Source organism: Pantherophis guttatus, chromosome 1 (genome assembly GCF_059756535.1).
Source record: "Pantherophis guttatus breed Tessera chromosome 1, ASM5975653v1, whole genome shotgun sequence".
NCBI classification, from domain to species: domain Eukaryota; kingdom Metazoa; phylum Chordata; class Lepidosauria; order Squamata; family Colubridae; genus Pantherophis; species Pantherophis guttatus.
In genome coordinates, this window is record NC_142063.1 from 70,696,451 (window position 1) to 70,715,822 (window position 19,372).

Below are 19,372 nucleotides of genomic sequence, written 5' to 3' on the forward strand. Positions count from 1 at the left end.
TTGATAACAACATGATCAGCTTAAGGCAAAAGGAAAAATAATGAAAGCAGAAGGAAACAAAAGGACGCGAAATCAAATAACTAAGACACCACCCAATCTCAAGTAGGAAAGATTCAGAATAAGAAAACACAGGGCGATCCACAAACTCACACACAAAAGACAGACACACAAAAGTAACAAAAGAAACAAAGAATTTCCTTTGTACAGAAAAGTATAAAAATGTATGCTTACCTTGTAACTATGTCAGCTCACCGAGGAACCCTGGTCTGTGACTGCGCTCGATCTGACTTCCTGAAAAATAAAGAAAATTTGCTTTCACGCAGCTTGCTTCTCTCACGGTTTTGCATGGCGCCAGAACGCTCTCCCAGCCGGGAAATTCGAATTCTCGGGGAGGGGAAACCTCTCCTCCCTTCTAACAGTAACATCATCAGGGCTAATCTGATGAAGTTCAGGTCTAGCATTGATGGTGTTACCTAGTTTGGGTAATGAAGCATCTGCAAGAAAACAACCAAGCTCAGAGAGCACCAAGTACCCCTCATGTCAACCCTGATATTCTTGGAATACTCCCTGATATTCTTCCCCAATATTCTCCTTTATTGGCCATGCTAACTTGTTTCTTCAGCAAACACTATTTGGATATATGCTAAGCTAGGAAGAGTATCAAGAAAGTGATCCTGACAGAGATATGCATTACCTATTACCATTACCTATTTTTTAAGTCCAAAACAAAGAGATTACAGTCACATGTAACTCACATAAATGCCTCACTGAGCTATAAAAAAGAGAAGGAGGTGCTGCTCAATCTAATTTGCTAGATTGATGTCAGGCCTACTGGGCAGACCAGGCCAGGAAATCAACTCCATAGTAAGGCTAACACAACTTTTACTGAGATTGGATATGATACCTGAATCTTACAGGTTTGACTACCTTCTTTTCCTTCTTATACTCCAGTGAATCAGACCAGGGTCTGTCCCAGCTGTTTCTGAATGCTATCTCACTGTTCTGGATTTTTAAAAAAGCTTAGCCTCCCTTTTGCTTAAGTAAAGGTTCCTGCATCTCTCTTGTAAGGTCATCTGCCTTACTCTGTATAGACTAGGACCCTCATCCAGCTAAAGGAGAAATGGGGACATGAATCACCTCCAAACACCCTGTGCCTTTCCTGTACATCATTAAGCTCCATTCAAAAGCAACAGGATTGGTTAATTACATTGCTTTCTTTAGGAGTAGATCAAATTATGTACTGGTAGTCATTGACTTGCAACAGTACATTTAGTGACCGTTTGAAGTTACAATGGCACTGAAAAAAGTGACTTATGACCGTTTTTCACATTGCAGCGTCCCCCAAGGTCACATGATCAAAATTCAGATGCTTGGCAATGTGACTCTCATTTATGACTGTTGCAGTGTCCTGGGGTCATGTGATCGATCTCCTTTTGCAACTTAATGGGGAAGCCAGATTCACTTAACAATTAGTGTTACTAATTTAACAAGTCAATTAACAACTGTGGCAAGAAAGGTCGTAAAAGAGGACAAAATTCACTTAACAGTTAACTGTCTCACTTACCAACAGAAATTTTGTGCTCAATTGTGGTCATGAGTTGAGGACTACTGTATTTTTATCCAAAAAAGAATGATATTTTTATGCTATCCCTGAATAGTTACCATATTTAGGCAATCTTTTGGGGATTCTGCCTTTATTCTCATTTTCTTGTTAGGTAATTCTGCAGACAGCTGGGCAGCAGCTCAAGCTCTAGCCCTGGAAGGAGTTAGCAGTTTCCAGGTAGTGAAAAGGATTCTGTCTCAGATTTTTGATGAAAACAATGATGCTTCAGAAGAACAGGCATGTCTTTTGTTAGCTCGGCTCAGCAAACACACGGTAAGTATCAACCCCCAGGAAAAAGAACGTGGTGGAAGCACAGGATCGGTATGGCCGCTGAGGATTTCTGAATCAATTTGCCCATCATTATTGGATGCATGAGGGATGCGGTGGCTCAGTGGCTAAGACACTGAGCTTGTTGATTGAAAGGTTGGCAGTTCAGGGGTTCGAATCCCTAGCACCGCGTAACAGAGTGAGCTCCCTTTACTTGTCCCAGCTTCTGCACACCTAGCAGTTCGAAACCATGTGAAAAATGCAAGTAGAAAAATAGGAACCACCTTTGGTGGGAAAGTAACAGCGTTCTGTGCGCCTTTGGCATTTAGTCATACCGGCCACAAGACCCCTGAGATGTCTTCGGACAGCGCTGGTTCTTTGGCTTTGAAATGGAGATGAGCACCCACCCTCTAGAGTCGGGAACGGCTAGCACATATGTACGAGGGGAACCTTTACCTTTACCTTATTGGATGCACACATTGTGCACTAGTGTGTCAGCAGGGGCAGCGCCTCATCTTTCTTGTTGAGCTCACAAGCAAAATAGAATTGGCTTGGGTGGGAGGCCGCCAGGGAATATCAGGCTTCAAGGAGATTTTACCAACGTTTAGGCTCTTGGCACATGCATGCTGCAGAAAAATTCACTATGGCCAATTTCTTCAAAAGGTTAAAAAAATGGTTGTCATCTAAAAAGCCTGCCTTTGGGACCTTGCCAATCAGGTAGCTCCAAAAAATTGTGGGATGTCGTTATACTGTTGTTGTATTAAATTTTATTTTTATGATATGGACGCTGGAATGCTCAATTTCAAAACATCACTCTGCTTCCAGTTCTGAGCCAGGCTAAAGTAATGTTGTAGTTCCTATTTTCATTCATCAGTGTGTCTAATGTGCCTTCCTTTTGTTTTCTTTTTCCTCTTCCCTTTGCTTTCAGGTTAAACTAGTTTGGGGTGAGGGGAGATAGACAGCAAACCTAGTATAGTAAGGAAGATATTTTGCTTTAAACCAATGGAATAAATTTTAACTGCAGTGTATCAGCCTAGAATTCAAAAGCTTTGCCATTTATCTTCTGTTAAGTTATCTTAGCTCAGCTGTTCAATTAATAGGAAATTATCAAATACTAACATATAACATCCACATTTCTTAATTTCTTAATTTCTTTCCTATGTTCTGACCTAGGCTTCCTTAGAAAGCATGAAGCAAAGTCTTAATCCCGGTAAAATCTCTTTTATTAACATGACTGTGAATTCCATTCATTCACAGTCAACATTCCTTTCAGACGAATGTTTATCAACCCACACCTTATCTCACTTGGAAAGCTGCCAGAGAACCAATTTCCAAATGCAGAGCAAGGCCAAACTTGGCATTGAGTTTATTAGAGTCACAGACAGAACTTTCCAATCTTGAAACGAGATGAACTAATTGTTTCCTGCAAAAGCCCACATCCCGTTCGCTCCTCTACACCCCCCCCCAAAATGCTTTGCTACTTTTATTTTCCTTTTTTCATTGCTCAACGAATGTGAAGAATCAGCAAAAATAACTGTGGTATTAATGCACATTATTAGCAAGTTAAATCTTCAACACCAAAACTTAACTTGCACACTAAATGTACATAAACGTAATAAATATACTGTTTGATACCAATATACTGTAAAAATCATGAAAAAGTTTTTTAAAAAGATATTTTAATTTTAAAAAACCCTTTATATCCTTTTGAGCGATGAATTATAAATCCCCCTTTCTTCCTGTCTATGTATAGAATGTCATATGAACACATTATAGAGTATTTTTAGGTTCCTTATTAATTGAATGCTTTCAGGGTTTGGTTCATTGTTTACTGGCATCAGAATTGAACAGCTATCAATGGATACATCGGGCTTTGGCATGTAAAACATTGTCTCGTATTCCAGGGAATGTCACCCAGGTATGTTTCATCCCATGAACTGGAAATGCAAAAAATATTGGTGATGCTATTTTTCTGATAGCTTATTGGAGGTTCCATTTTACCTGAACAAAAGGAAAATACCTCTCGTAAAAAAATTAAATTACACAAGGCTTTTAAACTGAACTATTATTGTTGGTAGATATTGGCAAGAGGCTTATCAAAAACATTCCCTTCTCTTATTCCCTATGCAAAGGCAAAGAGCAGTCTCTTTGGACTTCTTACATTTTTTGTTTGAGGGAAACACTCGGCCTTTCTATATGGTTATCTCTGAAAGTGTTTCCCACAGAGTTATTAAAATCAGAAATTACACATTATTCTAAAAAAAAAAAGGTGGATTTAAAAAAACTGTTATGTGTGTTATATGACTTTATGACTTATATAAAGTCTTCTAAATAGGACCTCAAGAACAAAATTGTCCAACTGATGTGGACAGATTGGAAAATTGAGGTACGCCAGGCAGCTGCCAAGGTTTTGGGACATTTGAAACTTGGAAAAGAAGTCCATGACCAGCTGAGGTGAGCATCAAACATCACCTGTGGTATCAGTACTTTTATCTAGCAAAATAGATGTGGTATGGTATCTCCATTGGATATAAACTTGCCTCCATATTATGGAGTCATAATATCTTAACAAGAGAAATGATATCTCACATTGATATATTTATATGCAAACTGCCATCGATGTCATGATACCGCCTGTTCTTTGTGATGATAAAAAGAGAAAGATATTCATGTTTTGTATAAAGGTTTTTCATGCACAAAGGCCTGAATTTCTGTTATCTGCAAGGAAAGATAGCTTTCTTGCATTCCTGTAGCTTTGTACCTCATGAAAATGTTTTCCCAAAATTGAGAAACACACTAGAAGATGGCAGAAAGGAAATGTGACAACAAAAAATAATTGTCATATGTATGAGATGTAGAAGGCCCTTACCCCTTTGCTTGCACATATGTCTTCCAATGTTCTTTAAAAGGATTCCTAAAACATTTTAGGATCCCTAAATTTTGATTGATTTATAATTATTTATGCTAAACATAGCAACGAATAGCATGAGGACAAATATGTCTGCTGATTCAACATGCATTGAAGCTGTTGTGTATTATTACTTAGCTTTGTCCTCAATATATATTTTCTTTTATTATGCCCTAGATGCATAAATCAAATGAGCTTATCATTCACTAATAGCATCCTTATCCTCTCAGAGAGAATCTAAAAAGGGGAGACTGCCGGAAGAAAGTGGAAGCTCTTTCTATGATTGGCTGGCTGAAATTCATGACAGCTAGGCTGCTCCCTGGATTTCTTCAATGTTTCTCCGATGACTTTGTAGCTGTCCGAAAAGAAGCTTGCTGGGCAGCTGGAGCACTTCAGATTAGAGAAGAGACAGTGAGTGTTCACTAAAATGATTGATGAAGGATTTGTATGCAAAGGTATAAATGAAGGATGAGTCAGGGATTTATCAGTATTTAGCAAGTCATAATACATAATTATTTATTTGTGTTTACCTTCATAAGCTTTTATTATGTATGCCTGTAATTGCATATTGTGGCCTTGGTTCTCTAGTTCCTGCTTTTAATTTGGGATAAATTATGTATATTATGTTATTTAATATGAATAACTCTATTTTTTTAAAAAAAGATCTATGAATAAGGCTCTGTATCAGTCAACAGATTTTGTTGTTGTTGTTGAACAGGTATTAAGATGCCTTTTTAAGATCATGCAGACTGATCCTTTATGGAAAATCAAAGCCCTTGCCATCAGAGGTATTGTATTATTAAACTGTTGAGAATTCTTATTACGGTTTGAACCTATCTATAAATTATTTTGTAACTGTAATTTTGGATGTTACCTTATTTGTGAGAATCTTTATCTAGTCTGTCACTAAAAGAACAGGAAGCTGGTCTTCTTACATACTGAATAAGGCTTAACTTTTAGGATGTATTTCATTGCAAATACTGGATCAGAGACCAAAAGCTCACCTTCTTGACATAAAACGTCAAAGCAACTATCATTTTCTTTTCTGACAGCTTTGGGTCAGATAGGTGAGGCAAGTCCCTACCTAAAAAACCTTCTTCTCTGGGCCCTTCATTATGAAGAAGATCCTGGAGTACGGAGGGAAGCCTGTCGGAGTATCATCACTCTCAAAATGCAGGATGAAACTGTTCGGGCTACTTTACTGATGAGAATGATACTAGAACCAAATGAGAAAGTAAAAGAGTAAGTTATTTTTTTAATAGAAGATGATTCATGTGTTTAGAAAGTTCCTTCTCCGAGAACATCCTATAGGACTGTTTTTTTCACCTTGGCAATTGTAAGATACGTGGAATTTTAAACTTCTAGCGTTCCTCGTCTAGCAGGTTTTATTATACCTTTGAGGGATAAAACCCTTATTCTTCAAATGTAAGCATTCCTTGCCACTGCACTGATTTATTCCTATAGTAATGGGAAGTGGGGATGGGACAATAATGGCCTGTATTGCCAACTGTGATTTTTAAACCATCGTTTGTGACTCACGAATCCTACTAAATATAGTTTATAAAGCAAGACAAGACTTGATGCGATCTTTGAATCCTGTCCATAACATTTTATTAATTATTTGAGAGCAGTCTAGTCAATTATAGTTAGTCTTCTATTTTATGACCGGTTGCCTGTGATTGTTTGAAGTGGACCTCCCTGGAGCTACTTATGAATTAGTTCCAAAGTTTCCACAGTTGCTCACCCACCCCCATGAGTACATGTTGGTTGCTCGCATGTACAGCCATTTGCAGCCTCCTGTAGTCACAGGATCATGTTTCACAACAATTTTGCAAAAACTGGCATTACAGTTGTGTTACTACAAAACCAGATCATAGTGAAACATTGGTGTGGTTAACAACCTTGGTATTTGCTTAACCACCACAGTGGTCATTTTATGAATGCAGGATTCACTTAACGATCACCATGAAAAAGATCATAAAATCGGATTGGTTGTGTGGATGACTCATTTTACAATTGTTACAACTTAAGACCATGTTGGACCAGCCTCCATTAAGGTTATTAAGTCGAGGACTATCATATAGGCTGCTTTTCAACAGTAATAGATCTTCAGTAAATATCATTCATACACTTTAGTCAAATCATGATAGGCATTATTAATTGAAATACTTCCAAATACTTTATGCACTATGCAGTCCTGTCACTAAATGTCTACTCCTTATTGAAGTCAATGAAATGTATTGCCAAACAACTTGTGCACAGGCTTGTAGCACTAAGTGAGCTGTGGTTAGAATGTATATTGCAGCTACTTCTGTTGACTGCCGGCTGCCAGCAGTTCGGCAGTTTGATTCCTGGCTCAAGGTTGACTCAGCCTTCCATCCTTCCGAGGTTGGTAAAATGAGGACCCAGATTGTTGGAGGCAAGATGCTGACTCTGTAAACCGTTTAGAGAGGGCTGTAAAGCACTGTGAAGTGGTATATAAATCTAAATGCTATTGCTATGTGGACATTCCATAGGAGGATCTATTCTTGTGAGTAGCAAAATAATTTCATCTAGGTTTACAGAGATATCTAAAGAAAATAACTGGAATTTTTCTAATGTCCGAGGGTTTCAGTGACAACAGACTTTATTAACTTGAAAGGATGGAAACTTAGGCTGACACATCTGAAAGAGTGTATGGGCCTAATCATGGAATAGTTTTCTCTGGGATTAGCCTTTTTCTAAATTTGGGGAAGAATTGGATATTTAACTACAAATGGAGCAAGAAATTTCTATAGTATTGCACTAGCCTCAGATTTACAGAAAAAGTGTATCAGATGCTGTGTGTTCAGCAAAGATAAAAATAAATGTTCCTAGGGGAGGAGGGATGAGATATAAATACATTCTAAATAAATAAAATGAAAATGTAGATTTGACTTTTGAGATTTCCAAAAGGCCTATTTCTCTGAACAGAGAAGTGAGCCGTGCTGTGACAAATTTCAATTTTGAACAAGAGGAAGAGCAAGAAATGATCCAAAAAATCAAGAATGAGGTAAAAAAATACAATCTAAAATGTTCTGGTGCTTTATTTTTTTTAGAAGCCAAGATTACATAGCTCTTTCTACACTTAAAGAAACTTGTCATTTCCCCTATTCACATTTCTAAAGACTGGCAATTTCTGAAAATTCATATTACAATATGAAATTGTAATATGTAAAAGTGTGCTAATTGCTACATATCGGGCCTTGGGATCATATGGGAGCGATCAGATAGCCAGCATGAATTTCACATGGCCATATTCCAAAGTTCTGAAGCAACTGTTGGCTTATATGCAGAGACAGACTGTAGGAGCCCACAAAGTAATGATAAGCAAGAGACTTCTGCATATCTTAATTGTATTCATATAAAAGTTCAAGTATGTATTTAGATTCTCCAAAAGATACTATACCACAATGAGGAAAATCCCTGCTGCATGCATCACTTCATCAATATCCCTCCAGATGTAAGAAGCTAATAATCAAAGAATTGACTACCATGTCAAACAAGAGGTATTTTGTGTTCATAAAAGTTTACTAAGGAAAGATATATGTGCATACGGAAAGTGACAAAATATGTCACAAGGTAGGAGGTATAGACTGCACAGCACCCAACACTGAGATCTATAGCTACAGGAATAAGAGCTACTAGTTGCCAAAATCCTTTATGTTACACTACGCTTGGAGAACTAAAGAAACAGGAATCTTAGTGAAAATTAACATTTGCTGTGCGCAAAACTCTACAGTGGTAAAAAAAACTCGTAACTTGAATTGTCCATGCTATTTCAACTCATATAGCCCCTGATTTTTCACCTAATTACCTTAACAACTGGCAAATGGGCAAAGCTTCAAATAGCTTAACAAGTATCTGAAAAAAGTTAGAAGCACAATCTTACACTTACTTTCTCATATAAACTAAAAGCTATTAACTGTTTTAGTTTAGCAGCTCACTTTTTAACCATATTTCCCCTATTCTACTTCCATATTCTAAGAAAGAGCAAAACTTTTTAGTATGATGATGCAAGAATTGTGAATGGAGTAAATTATATTGGTAAATGGTACAAAAAATGTACAATTTGTGTTGCAGATTTCCAGATTAAGCCAAAAACCCCTAGTGATAGAGAAAGTACTAAAACTTCAAGAAGTAATAGAGAAGATGTGGCATGAAGCCCACTGCATTTATCGGGAAAAAGGAGACATCTTTGCATATAGAGATATTCGTGACATCTTCCTTAATGTTGTTAAAACTGCTTTCACTGGTAACGTAGAATGGAATGAAAAAGTTTGATGGAACACTAGTTATTTTTTACCCATTTTTTTCTCTCCCTAGCATCCTTTCTAGATAGCTTGAAAGCTATTACTGTTTCACATAACATACAGAGAAAAGAACTTCTAAAATAGAAAGAGTCTCTGAAATTGTGTTTTTATTTGTGAGCATAAATGAATTCTGCCAAATATGTTTTGCTTGATTTGTAGTCTGTAGGATCAATGTAAAGAGTTGCTCAAGGTAATAACAGATCCACTACATATCTGAACTAGTACTGGATTGGCTTTCTCTGCTCTGTGGCTAATGAACTATATTACATATAGATCTAGTGCTTGTTTTTATTTCTAATCACATAACCCAGTGGGCTTAAATAAACAATATTTCCATTTTTTTTCAAGTGAAAAAGCTTTAGGTCTACCATTTATGTCTATTGTAATCTTCTACTGGAATAATTTTTGTCACTACTTTAATCTACCCACAATTCGAAAAACAAAAACTAATTTTCAAAGTTAAGAATAAACACTGTGTTATAAACATTTTAAAATGTAGCTCAAATTACATCCTTTATCTTGCTATAGTTTATCTAATATATATATATATATATATATATACACACACATACATATATATATTTCTTTTATTTCTGCAGATCAGACACAAACTCCAAGCACGAAGTTCTCAAAGCTTTGGATTGCTATCTTAAATGTATTAGTAAGTACAAGAAAAATAACTTCTTACAATTCATTTATTTTTATGTTGACAGATGAAAGAGGTTTTTTAGTAATCACCAACCCCTTCTCAAATAAAAAAGTTGCCAAGGCAATCTTATCATTCAAAGAACCACAAGGAAGGGCATCCACACAGATGTAATTTGGGTAAGAGGAGACCAAAATTTCAATTCCATCTATGTATTCAGACTCTATTTCACAATACTTAGGCTCCTCCTTGTGGTACACTCTTGAGTTTTCTGTGGTATAATACAGCAAAGTAGCATCTCCTTCATTGCACAACCTGACAATGCCATATCGAAGTAGACGTATTTGGGTAGTTTTCTCAAGCTGCACATCAACGTTTTGCACATTTCCATTCTCCCACCGTGCTGGATGCCTGAAAATACTCAATGCTTTTTCAGTCTCAGTCAGCATGGGAGGAAGACAGTCATGAAAAAAAGACTTGGCTTTCTGATCCACTGCAGCATCAACTGGTGCATAATCCATTAGTTTTGTGACTAAACCTCCGATCTTCTGCAGAAAGACGGTCCGGCGTGGATCATCGGCATCAGTGTTTATGACACCCATGTATTCCAGATAGTTTGCAGGGAGGCCTTGGCGATATTCAATGTCCTCTTCAATGGCCATCTGCAAAGCTGCAGGGAGAAGTTTTTCCAGCAAGTCTCCCCAGGAGTTTTGCTGATAGGAGGAAACTGTTAGGTGGAGTGAATGAGCCTCTGGGAGGCAATCCCCTTGATGTATAAACCCACGGGGGAAGTATAGCAGGTCCCCAGCTTCTAAGACAGTCTCCAGAATTGGTTCACCAATCTCCATCTGGCTAAAATTGCTACTTGAAAAGCGAGGCAACATCTCAGTCTGCTGTCTGGGGGCGTAAACCCGCCAATGCTTCTTTCCTTCCAGCTGGATCACAAATGCCTCAATATCATCATAATGTGGGGCAAAGCCCTGAGCTCCAGCAGGAGTCAGGTAAGTGTTGGCACCAACCATACTGCTGAACTGCTCCTGTAGGACAGACAGGACATGCCAGACGGTAACCGAAAAGGCCTGAGGGTTCAGCATCCTGAGGGAACAGCCATTCTTGTAGAAATCCCAGACCACAGCTGGCACTGCCCTGCCCACAGGATTATGGGTCTCCCTCTTCCCATCCTCATAACTGGTCACATCCAAGTTGACACCAAACTGGACATTGTGGTTGCGTAGGATGTTATCAAACTCAGCAGTCGAGAAGAGATCCTGATAATAATTTGGGTTGTGCCTGTGGATCAGAAGCGGTGACTTCTCCCAGTACTGATCAAAGAATTCCTGCGAGGAAACAGGAGCTATGAGCCACTGGAACAGTTTGGCAGCTCGCTCTCGGCTATCCTGGACTTTTTCCAGGTCTTGGAGGAGAGACGGGAGAGAGCAGCTCCAAGACAATTCCCGGGAGTAGAAATGCTCCCCTTCTCCATGGGGCAGCGCAGCAGCAGCTGCTGGTGGTTCTGGAGCTTTTTGGTCTGCCCGCCTGCGCTCCGCCTTCCTCCGCAACTTCTGCCGGCTCTGCACGGGAGCCAAATATTTGCAAGTCGAGATATTGTTCCGTTTCGGTTTTCGCTTCTCCTTGGTACCCGAAAGCGGGAACGCATCTCCAGGCTGCTCCCCGTCGGCCGCTTCGGATGCGACAGAGCAATTCCTGCCTGCCGAGCCCTTCAGCTGCCGCTTCTTGACTCCTCGGCGCTTCAGGGAGATCGAAACGCCACGAGGCGGGCCGGGGGTTTGTTTCGGCTGGTCGCCTTCGCCGAGCTGGAAGAAAGAATGATAGGCGGCCCGGGCAGAAACACGTGGGCTCAGCAGCGCCATGCCGGACAAGGACGGGTCGCCTCGGGGAATCTCGCGACGAAGGGTTTCCGGCCAAGGCGTATTTTTCCCCCTCTTCCTGTTCGTGAATTAGCTCCGCCCTTCCATTATGACGTCAAAGAAGAAGTGGGGGCTGTTTCGAGCGTGGAGTTCCGCCAATGCGAGCTGTCCGTGGAGTCCCTAGTTTAGTTTAATATAAAATTCCCTCCCTGCCCTTCCCGCCTAACTGTAGGATAGAAACCTGCCGCAGTGCCGAGTCTGCAATCTTATTTAGAGATTAAAAGATTGGACAATCATTTGTGGGGATGGTAGTCCTCAGTTTACAACAGTTCATTTAGTGACTGTCCAAAGTTACAACGGCATTGGTGACTTAGGAGTGTTTTTCGCACTTACGACCGTTGCAGCATCCCCACAGTCACATGAGCAAAATTCAGATGCTTGGCAATTGACTCATATTTAGGACAGTTGCAGCGGCCCGGGATCATATAAACACTATTTGTGACCTTCTGACAAGCAAAGTCAATGGGGAAGCCAGATTTCACTTAACAACCTCGTGATTAACTTAACAGCTGCAGTGTTTCACTTAAGAACAGAGGCAAGGAAAGTTGCAAAATGGGGCAAAACTCACTTAACAAAATGTCTCACTTAGGAACATGCCGTCTTTCCAACTTAATGTTTAATATTAATGCAGACTAACTCCGTTTAATGCAAAACTAATTAAGGAATCGCCTACAGATGACTGTCCAACATTTACTTGAAACCATGAGGTGAAAGTGAAACCACATCACTAAACAATCCTCACTGCTGTCAACTATTCTTTCACTTGACAAGTTTTTCCTAGTAATCAGAAATTTCCTAATAACCAGAATAACCTGTAGGACGCCTCTTTTTCAAAAGTAGTTTTCATTAAAATATTTTGCATATATAACAAGAAATACAAAGAAAAAAATATAGTAAATGTGAAAAAGGAAAAGAAGAACCAGAGAAAAAAGGAGATAGAAAAAAAAGAAAACGACAGAACAGATGAAAAAAAATATATACAGAAGTGTTGCTGAACAAGTGGTCCTAATGCCAGGACATTCTGTACTCAGTGCACATCACATAACAGTACTGCTTCACAAACTGCTATTTCTGTTAGTCTGGTTTTTTTTTTATGTTCCAGTATTGCACCAATTATGTTTAATTACTTGTTTTTCATGTTTCATCAAATTGCATGTCACCTAGAATCCTCTTCTGAATTGGATGACTATATAAATAAATAAATAAATATTCCCATTTTACTAATTACAAACACAGTACATATGTATATGGTCCCTCGGAAAAAACCATAATTTTATGCTATTTTATTTCATTTTGTAATTAATAACCAAATAATTGTCCATACAATAGGAGACAGCTTATCATAATGCTTTTCTCATTAAGGTTGAAACTGAAATAATGCCTTTATCATCTGCATTTAAAAATTATGCAGTAGGCCTATCAATCGCTTGACAAGTGATATTCTGGTTTTGTGAATTTTTCTACCATTTCCATTCATACAAAAATTAAAAACAAGGGAGCAGGTAATCAAATGCTTTCTTCTTTCCCCCCATATCCCAAGGTATTAAAGCTAATATCTCACGTAGTTAATTCAGACAGAAAAAAAGTACTTTTTATATGATTTACCCAATCTGTCAATTGAACCCAAGAATGTGGAAATAGAGCAAATCTGTGCCCAAGTATTTGCAAATAGAACAAATCCGAACTCAAGAATTTACAAATAGAGCAAATTTGTGCCTGAATTTTGGTACAGATGCCTTGTGAAACACTTTTAAGGACATTATCACACAACACAGATCTCCTCACATTCCTAGCTTAACCAAGACAGTTAATTTCATGCTTTTCTTATCTGATATGGAAGTAGCATTTTCCATCTTTTCCTGATACAAGTCTTCCCATATGTGTGTTTTGTGTTTCTTTAGTGGCAACCACAATCTTGGCTGCAATCTGTTCTCTTCAGTCATTGGCAACTTCCCTCCAACTTCCGATTGGCTTATGCAATTGATGCTGATGTAGCATCAACATTGGAGCGCCAGTACCAAAATTGCCATGAAAAAAGCAGTAGACCCATACTTTTATTCTAAAAGGACCTGGAAGTCAAGGCATTTGTTTTTCCATAAAGGCATATAAGACTTCAGCAAGATCACTACAGGTGATGCTTGTTTGGCGACTGTTCAAAGTCATTTTAGTGCTTAACAAGGAGACTTATGACTAATCTTCATTGTTGCAGCCATTTCAGGTCACGATTCAGGCACTTTTGCAGCCATATTGCAATTATAACAGTTCAATGCCCCACAGACCTATGATCCCTATTAATGTTGCCAGATGTCCACTATTTGAGCGGACAGTCCACTTTTTTCACATTATGTTCACTATTTTTTTTCACAAAATAGTGGACATTTTTTTTATTCAAAAGCTTTATGATGAAATTAAAATGTAATTTAATATTTTACATATTATTATAATATATTTGATGTTTTGAATTTTAAGTAAAGTTTTGAAATAATTATTTTAATATGTGTTAAAATGTTTGTAAGAAAATATATAATTTAATTGTAAAAAAATTTTTAAATTTTTTTTACTACTTAACCCCCCCACCCCCCTTGTCCGCTATTTTTTGGAAGCAGACCTGGCAACCCTAATCCCTATTCGTGATCTTCTGACTATAACACCTAGCTATTAGCCAGCCAACATGCCTTTTGAAACTGATGGCCACTGTAATGCAATTCACCTGAAAGGCTCCATGCCAGGGGTGAAATCCAGCAGGTTCTGACAGGTTCTGGAGAACCGGTAGCGGACATTTTGAGTAGTTCAGAGAACTGGCAAATACCACCTATGGCTGGTCCCAGAGTGGGGAGGGAATGGGGATTTTGCAGTATCCTTCCCTTGCCACGCCCATCAAGCCACACCATGCCCACCAAGCCACGCCCACAGAACCGGTAGTTAAAAAATTTGGATTTCACCACTGCTCCATGCAGAAGAATTTACTTTAGGCAAGGCTTTCCATATGATTTCAGTTGAAGAATCTGGATGATCCCTATGAAGTAATGCACAGTTTGATTATAATAGTTAGATAATAGTTAATAGCCATAGTTCACAAACAGCATGCCGACTTAAATGATTTGTAGGTTGCAATGTTAATGTTAAGTGAATATATGGGAGGATATATGGGTCTATGTGTTTTCACTTCTGTTGATACTTTGCTTTACTATTTGTATTTTAGCCTTGGTTAGGAATCCCTCCAAATCCCTGGACACAAAGAGCCTTTTATGAGGCACTAAAAAAGCACAAGGCAGAAAGGAAGAAACATCTCAAGAAACCAACAACTACCGAAAAGCATAAAGAATCCAAGGACTTTAAAAAGGGCACAGGAACACCATTTGCTATTCATTTTGAGACATAACAGGTTGACTTTTCACTGCAAAAGGTACAAATGTTCTGGCTGGGGCTTCTGTGGTTATGTACAGATTATAGCCTCTCAGAGGTTTGGAGAAAGAATGGTAGCTAAATGCAATTATTCATTGCACTTACAGTAGCTAATTTTTGGATCCTCCATTAGGTTGTGTCGGAATTTTGAATTATTGAGCTTCAAAATATATCCTGGGAACATGCTTGTTTGTTTGTCTTATATGTTGCCCATCTCACCCAGAGGCGACTTTAATATGAAATTAAAAAATAAATAACACTAAAATTGGTTTAAAATTGACAAAGATTGGAAGGAAGGAAGAAAGATCAGATGATGAGGAGGTAGGATCTTCTCTTAGTCCATTAACCATCTCCAGAATGGCACATACCCCTTGGGGCCCCAGGTCAGTTATCAGAACCAGGTGTTTAGGCCCTTTCGGGAAGGCCAAAAGGGTGGGTGTGATTCACACCTGGTGGGGACATGATGTTCCACAGGACAGGAGTCACTGCAAAAAAGGCTCTTCTCCTGGACACTGCCAGCCTGAATTCCTTGACAAACAGGGTCTGCAACATGCCCCTTTTGCTGGTGTGGGTGGAGTGGGCCAATCCCACTCTTGATGGTGAAACTCTTGCTCAGGTAACCTGCATTTAGAACTATATCCAATATCTTTCAAATTATGTGCAGAATATTACAGCACAACTATTGCAAAATTGCATACTTGCATACTTCTGCAAGTACGCCACATTTATACATATTATATAATTGGATAGAGGTCAGAGGCAATATTTTATTTCATTTTGTCAGATGTAATTCATGGTTCCATACAAGCAAAACTTCCTCCTGAATCAAAGTTATTGAGCCTATGGCTTGCTTCATATGTCGGGCTTAGTCATAATTTCTTAACAATGGGTTTTGTTGAATACACCCGTTAAGCCATAGATATGTTTACATATCATGGATTTAGAGAATATTCTAAGCAAATACCAAACAGTCCACATTATGGATTAATATAGCCCATGAATACAGATTTTAATTACAAGTGGTAAGAAAGAAATTTCACTGAACTTACTAAAACTTCCATTGTAAACATAGGTAGGATTATGCTATACTGCAAGCTATTTTCTGTAGTTCATAAAATGGTATCTGTGCATAAAGTCCCATAGCAATTAATCATCGTTAAATATGCTTTCAGTTTGATGTTTTAAAACTAATACTGTCACCCATACATGGGTGAGCTCATGGGTTCACAATATGCTAAATGAATATTTTGTCTCTATAGACAGTGATTCATTGTGGCATGACCTGGACATAACAACTTGGTTCACAGATAACACTATTCTATATTAGGTTTTCTTTGTTTTCTTTCTCTTCTTTCAAATAGAATCGGTAACTATTGCAGGGGTCAGCAACCTGTGGCTCTGGAGCCGCATGTGGCTCTTTCACCCCTCTTCTGCGGCTCCCTGTCACTCAAAATATGCATCACAAACGCCAATGTGCGACACCCACAGACATGCGATTTATTGAGCTTTTCAACCCCTGGTGGGCCAACCATGAATAAATCCAAGAAAAGAAAAGTTTCAGAGGAAAACAGAATGTTTAATTCAACTACATATGCTAGTTTTGTGGCCGCTCAAGAAATAGACAGGCACGGGAAGGGTTTTGTGGCTCCTGGTGTTTTCTTTTCTGTGGGAAATGGGTCCAAATGGCTCTTTAAGTGTTTAAGGTTGCAGACCCCTGAACTATTGCATAGTTTCTGTTTGTATTGATTTGCTGCTATACTCAGAGGAGTCCTACGTGACCATGATTAGTTAGTTTCCTTTTCTCCTCCCTTTGCATAGTTACAGTTCATACATGCTATTAATTTTAATTTCACCTTTTTTGTAGTGAAACGCTTATATATGCATAAATATATGTTTATGTTCATTTCTTTCTGTATGGCTGCCCACTAATACAATTTTCTAACTAGTCTTCCTGGACTCGCAGTTTCAAAATTTTTCAGTGAAGCCATCAGAACAATATTTTCTTAAGTAGATTTTATGTCACTACTGCACCTGGTGATTCAATACTCAGCTGTGCAAGTTTGTTTTTCTAAATTATTTTAGCTTGAAAATCTGCAAAACGTTGAACAATTGGACTTGCAATCAGAATAATGTTTTATGGGTATCACCTCATTTCTAAAACATAGACATCTCTTAAGGCTTATAGGCCAGGCCTGTGTGTTTGGTCCAGATCTATTAATTTAATAGGCTAAGTTAGATTTCTTTTTTATTACCAGTGTCTTATGGTTTCATACCTTTAAGCCAATACAGGTAGTCCTTGACTTATGGCCACAACTGAGCCCAAAATTTCTGTTGCTAAGTGAGACATATGTTGAGTTTTGCCCTATTTTATGACTTTTCTTGCTACAGATGTTAAGTGAATCACTGCAGTAGTTAAGTTAGTAACATGGCTGTTAAGTGAATCTGGCTTCCCCCTTGATTTTGCTTGTCAGAAGGTCGCAAAACCTTCTGACCTTGGGATATGGCAACCGTCATAAATATAAGCCAGTTGCCAAGCATCCAAATTTTGATCAAATGACCATGTAGATGCTGCAATCGTCTTAAGTGTAAAAAAGAGTCATAACTCACTTTTTTCAGTGCCATTGTAACTTTGAACGGTCACTAAATGAACCGTTGTAAGTTAAGGTCTACCTGTTGAACCATGAATATAGTTCAGAAAGATGGCAAAGAAATCTGAAAAGCTAATGTGGCTAGATCTACATAACTATCTTTCTTTGCAATAAACTGTTTTGTGTTTTATTATTTGTGGTTTGGTTTACAAAGATTGCCCAATGAGATAAACATGGGAATTAACAAGCCTAAAAAACTTAGGATGGAACCAATACTGATATTGTCAAAGCAATTTCTAACTAATAGTAAACTGAATATAAGACAGATCAGGAGTGATCTGTTGTTGGCATTGCTTAAGAAGTGCAGCTGACACTGCTGCATTGATTAGGAGGCTATTGGTTTGCAATTATTTAGTGCCATCAATTATCTTTGGTCCAAATATTGAAAGACTCCTGAAAATGTTTACAAATTTGTTCACAGCATGGTAAAATTGTCACTGCTTTTATTTTGCCCACAGATGCAGCAGTGATGGAACTCTGCTATGCTGAAAAATTCAATCTGATGGAATGCTGCAAGCTCAGTTTGTTTAGTTTGTTATAGTACTGGAGAATGTTATAAGTAATGGAGAATGTTAAATGAGATGAGTTTAGAGCAGTTGTGTTCTGTATTTGTAAATGCATATTTCCTCTTAATTTTGTATTTGTACTCATTCACTAGCCTTATCTTCCTATATGTGTACAATTAATTTTCAATAAAACCAAGAGGAAATGATTAAAACTATAACAAAGAATATTGCATTTCTATCCTTGTGTATCTTGGTGCAATTGTGCAATTCCTTTACTTTCTTTTAAAATATTTAATGTAATGAGACCATTTTCCAATGGTGTGGTTAGAACCTAAGGTTTACAGAGCAGTTCAGATAAGTGTTTTCTTTTTTGAATCAACTTTTTACATGACTTATATTTTATATGCCGATTTGGTCTAGTGGTTAAAGCACCAGGCTAGAAAGCAGGAGATTGTGAGTTCAAGTCCCATTTTAGCCATGAAAGCTGGCTGGTAATTTTGGGCCAGTTACTGTCTCTTAAGTCCAACCCACCTCACAGGATTGTTTGTGTGGGGGAAAATAGGAGGAGGAAGATGTGTTGGGTATAACACACCTTACTTTGAGTTATTTATAAAAGTAATAAACATGGGATACAAATAAATATACAACTCATTATGTGTAAATAATTGTGCTTCACATCATTAATTAATCAGAAGATTCAGACATCAGTCCATAGGAATATTATAATAATCTGATAAAAAGAGAATAATGTGAAATGTGGAATCCTTGGTGCTTTCTGAGCTTGTTTGTTTATTTTTATTTATTTTATTTTATTTTGAATTTGTATACCGCCCTTCTCCCTGAGGACTCAGGGCGGTGAACAGCCAAGTAAAAACATCAAGTACAAATATTAAAATACAGTTAATATATATATATATAAATTTGGCCCCATTAATTAAAAACAATAAACAAAACACTTAAAAATACTTAAAAAATTAGGCCAGCCCGGCTTGCTGGAAAAGGAAGGTTTTAAGGGCACGGCGGAAGGCACTGAGGTCTTGGATTCTCCTTATCTCTGGAGGCAATTGATTCCAGAGGGTAGGTGCCCCCACAGAGAAGGCCCTCCCCCTGGGGGTCACCAGCCTGCACTG

The 19,372-nt window shown here is 38.2% G+C and overlaps 2 protein-coding genes across 4 annotated transcripts in view; one reads left to right on the forward strand and one right to left on the reverse strand.

The window, feature by feature from the left end:
* The window catches only part of HEATR4 (HEAT repeat containing 4), a 37,257-nt gene extending 18,793 nt beyond the window's left edge, over nucleotides 1-18,464 (forward strand). The window contains exons 8-18 of one of the 3 annotated variants that reach the window (XM_034417726.3): nucleotides 1,716-1,876; nucleotides 3,684-3,788; nucleotides 4,206-4,324; nucleotides 5,009-5,189; nucleotides 5,497-5,566; nucleotides 5,831-6,020; nucleotides 7,731-7,809; nucleotides 8,880-9,051; nucleotides 9,709-9,770; nucleotides 14,886-15,089; nucleotides 18,195-18,464. In XM_034417726.3, the coding sequence (XP_034273617.2) occupies nucleotides 1,716-1,876; nucleotides 3,684-3,788; nucleotides 4,206-4,324; nucleotides 5,009-5,189; nucleotides 5,497-5,566; nucleotides 5,831-6,020; nucleotides 7,731-7,809; nucleotides 8,880-9,051; nucleotides 9,709-9,770; nucleotides 14,886-15,065 (1,319 nt within the window). In that variant the 3' untranslated portion in view covers nucleotides 15,066-15,089; nucleotides 18,195-18,464. The remainder of the gene's footprint in view (nucleotides 1-1,715; nucleotides 1,877-3,683; nucleotides 3,789-4,205; nucleotides 4,325-5,008; nucleotides 5,190-5,496; nucleotides 5,567-5,830; nucleotides 6,021-7,730; nucleotides 7,810-8,879; nucleotides 9,052-9,708; nucleotides 9,771-14,885; nucleotides 15,090-18,194) is intronic. The other 2 variants (XR_015731296.1, XM_087882360.1) reach the window with 2 other exon arrangements.
* RIOX1 (ribosomal oxygenase 1) lies at nucleotides 9,787-11,728 on the reverse strand. The gene has a single exon (XM_034417728.3). The coding sequence runs from the start codon at nucleotides 11,624-11,626 to the stop codon at nucleotides 9,794-9,796; it is 1,833 nt and encodes a 610-aa protein (XP_034273619.2). The 5' UTR covers nucleotides 11,627-11,728; the 3' UTR covers nucleotides 9,787-9,793.
* Nucleotides 18,465-19,372: the final 908 nt, after the last annotated feature.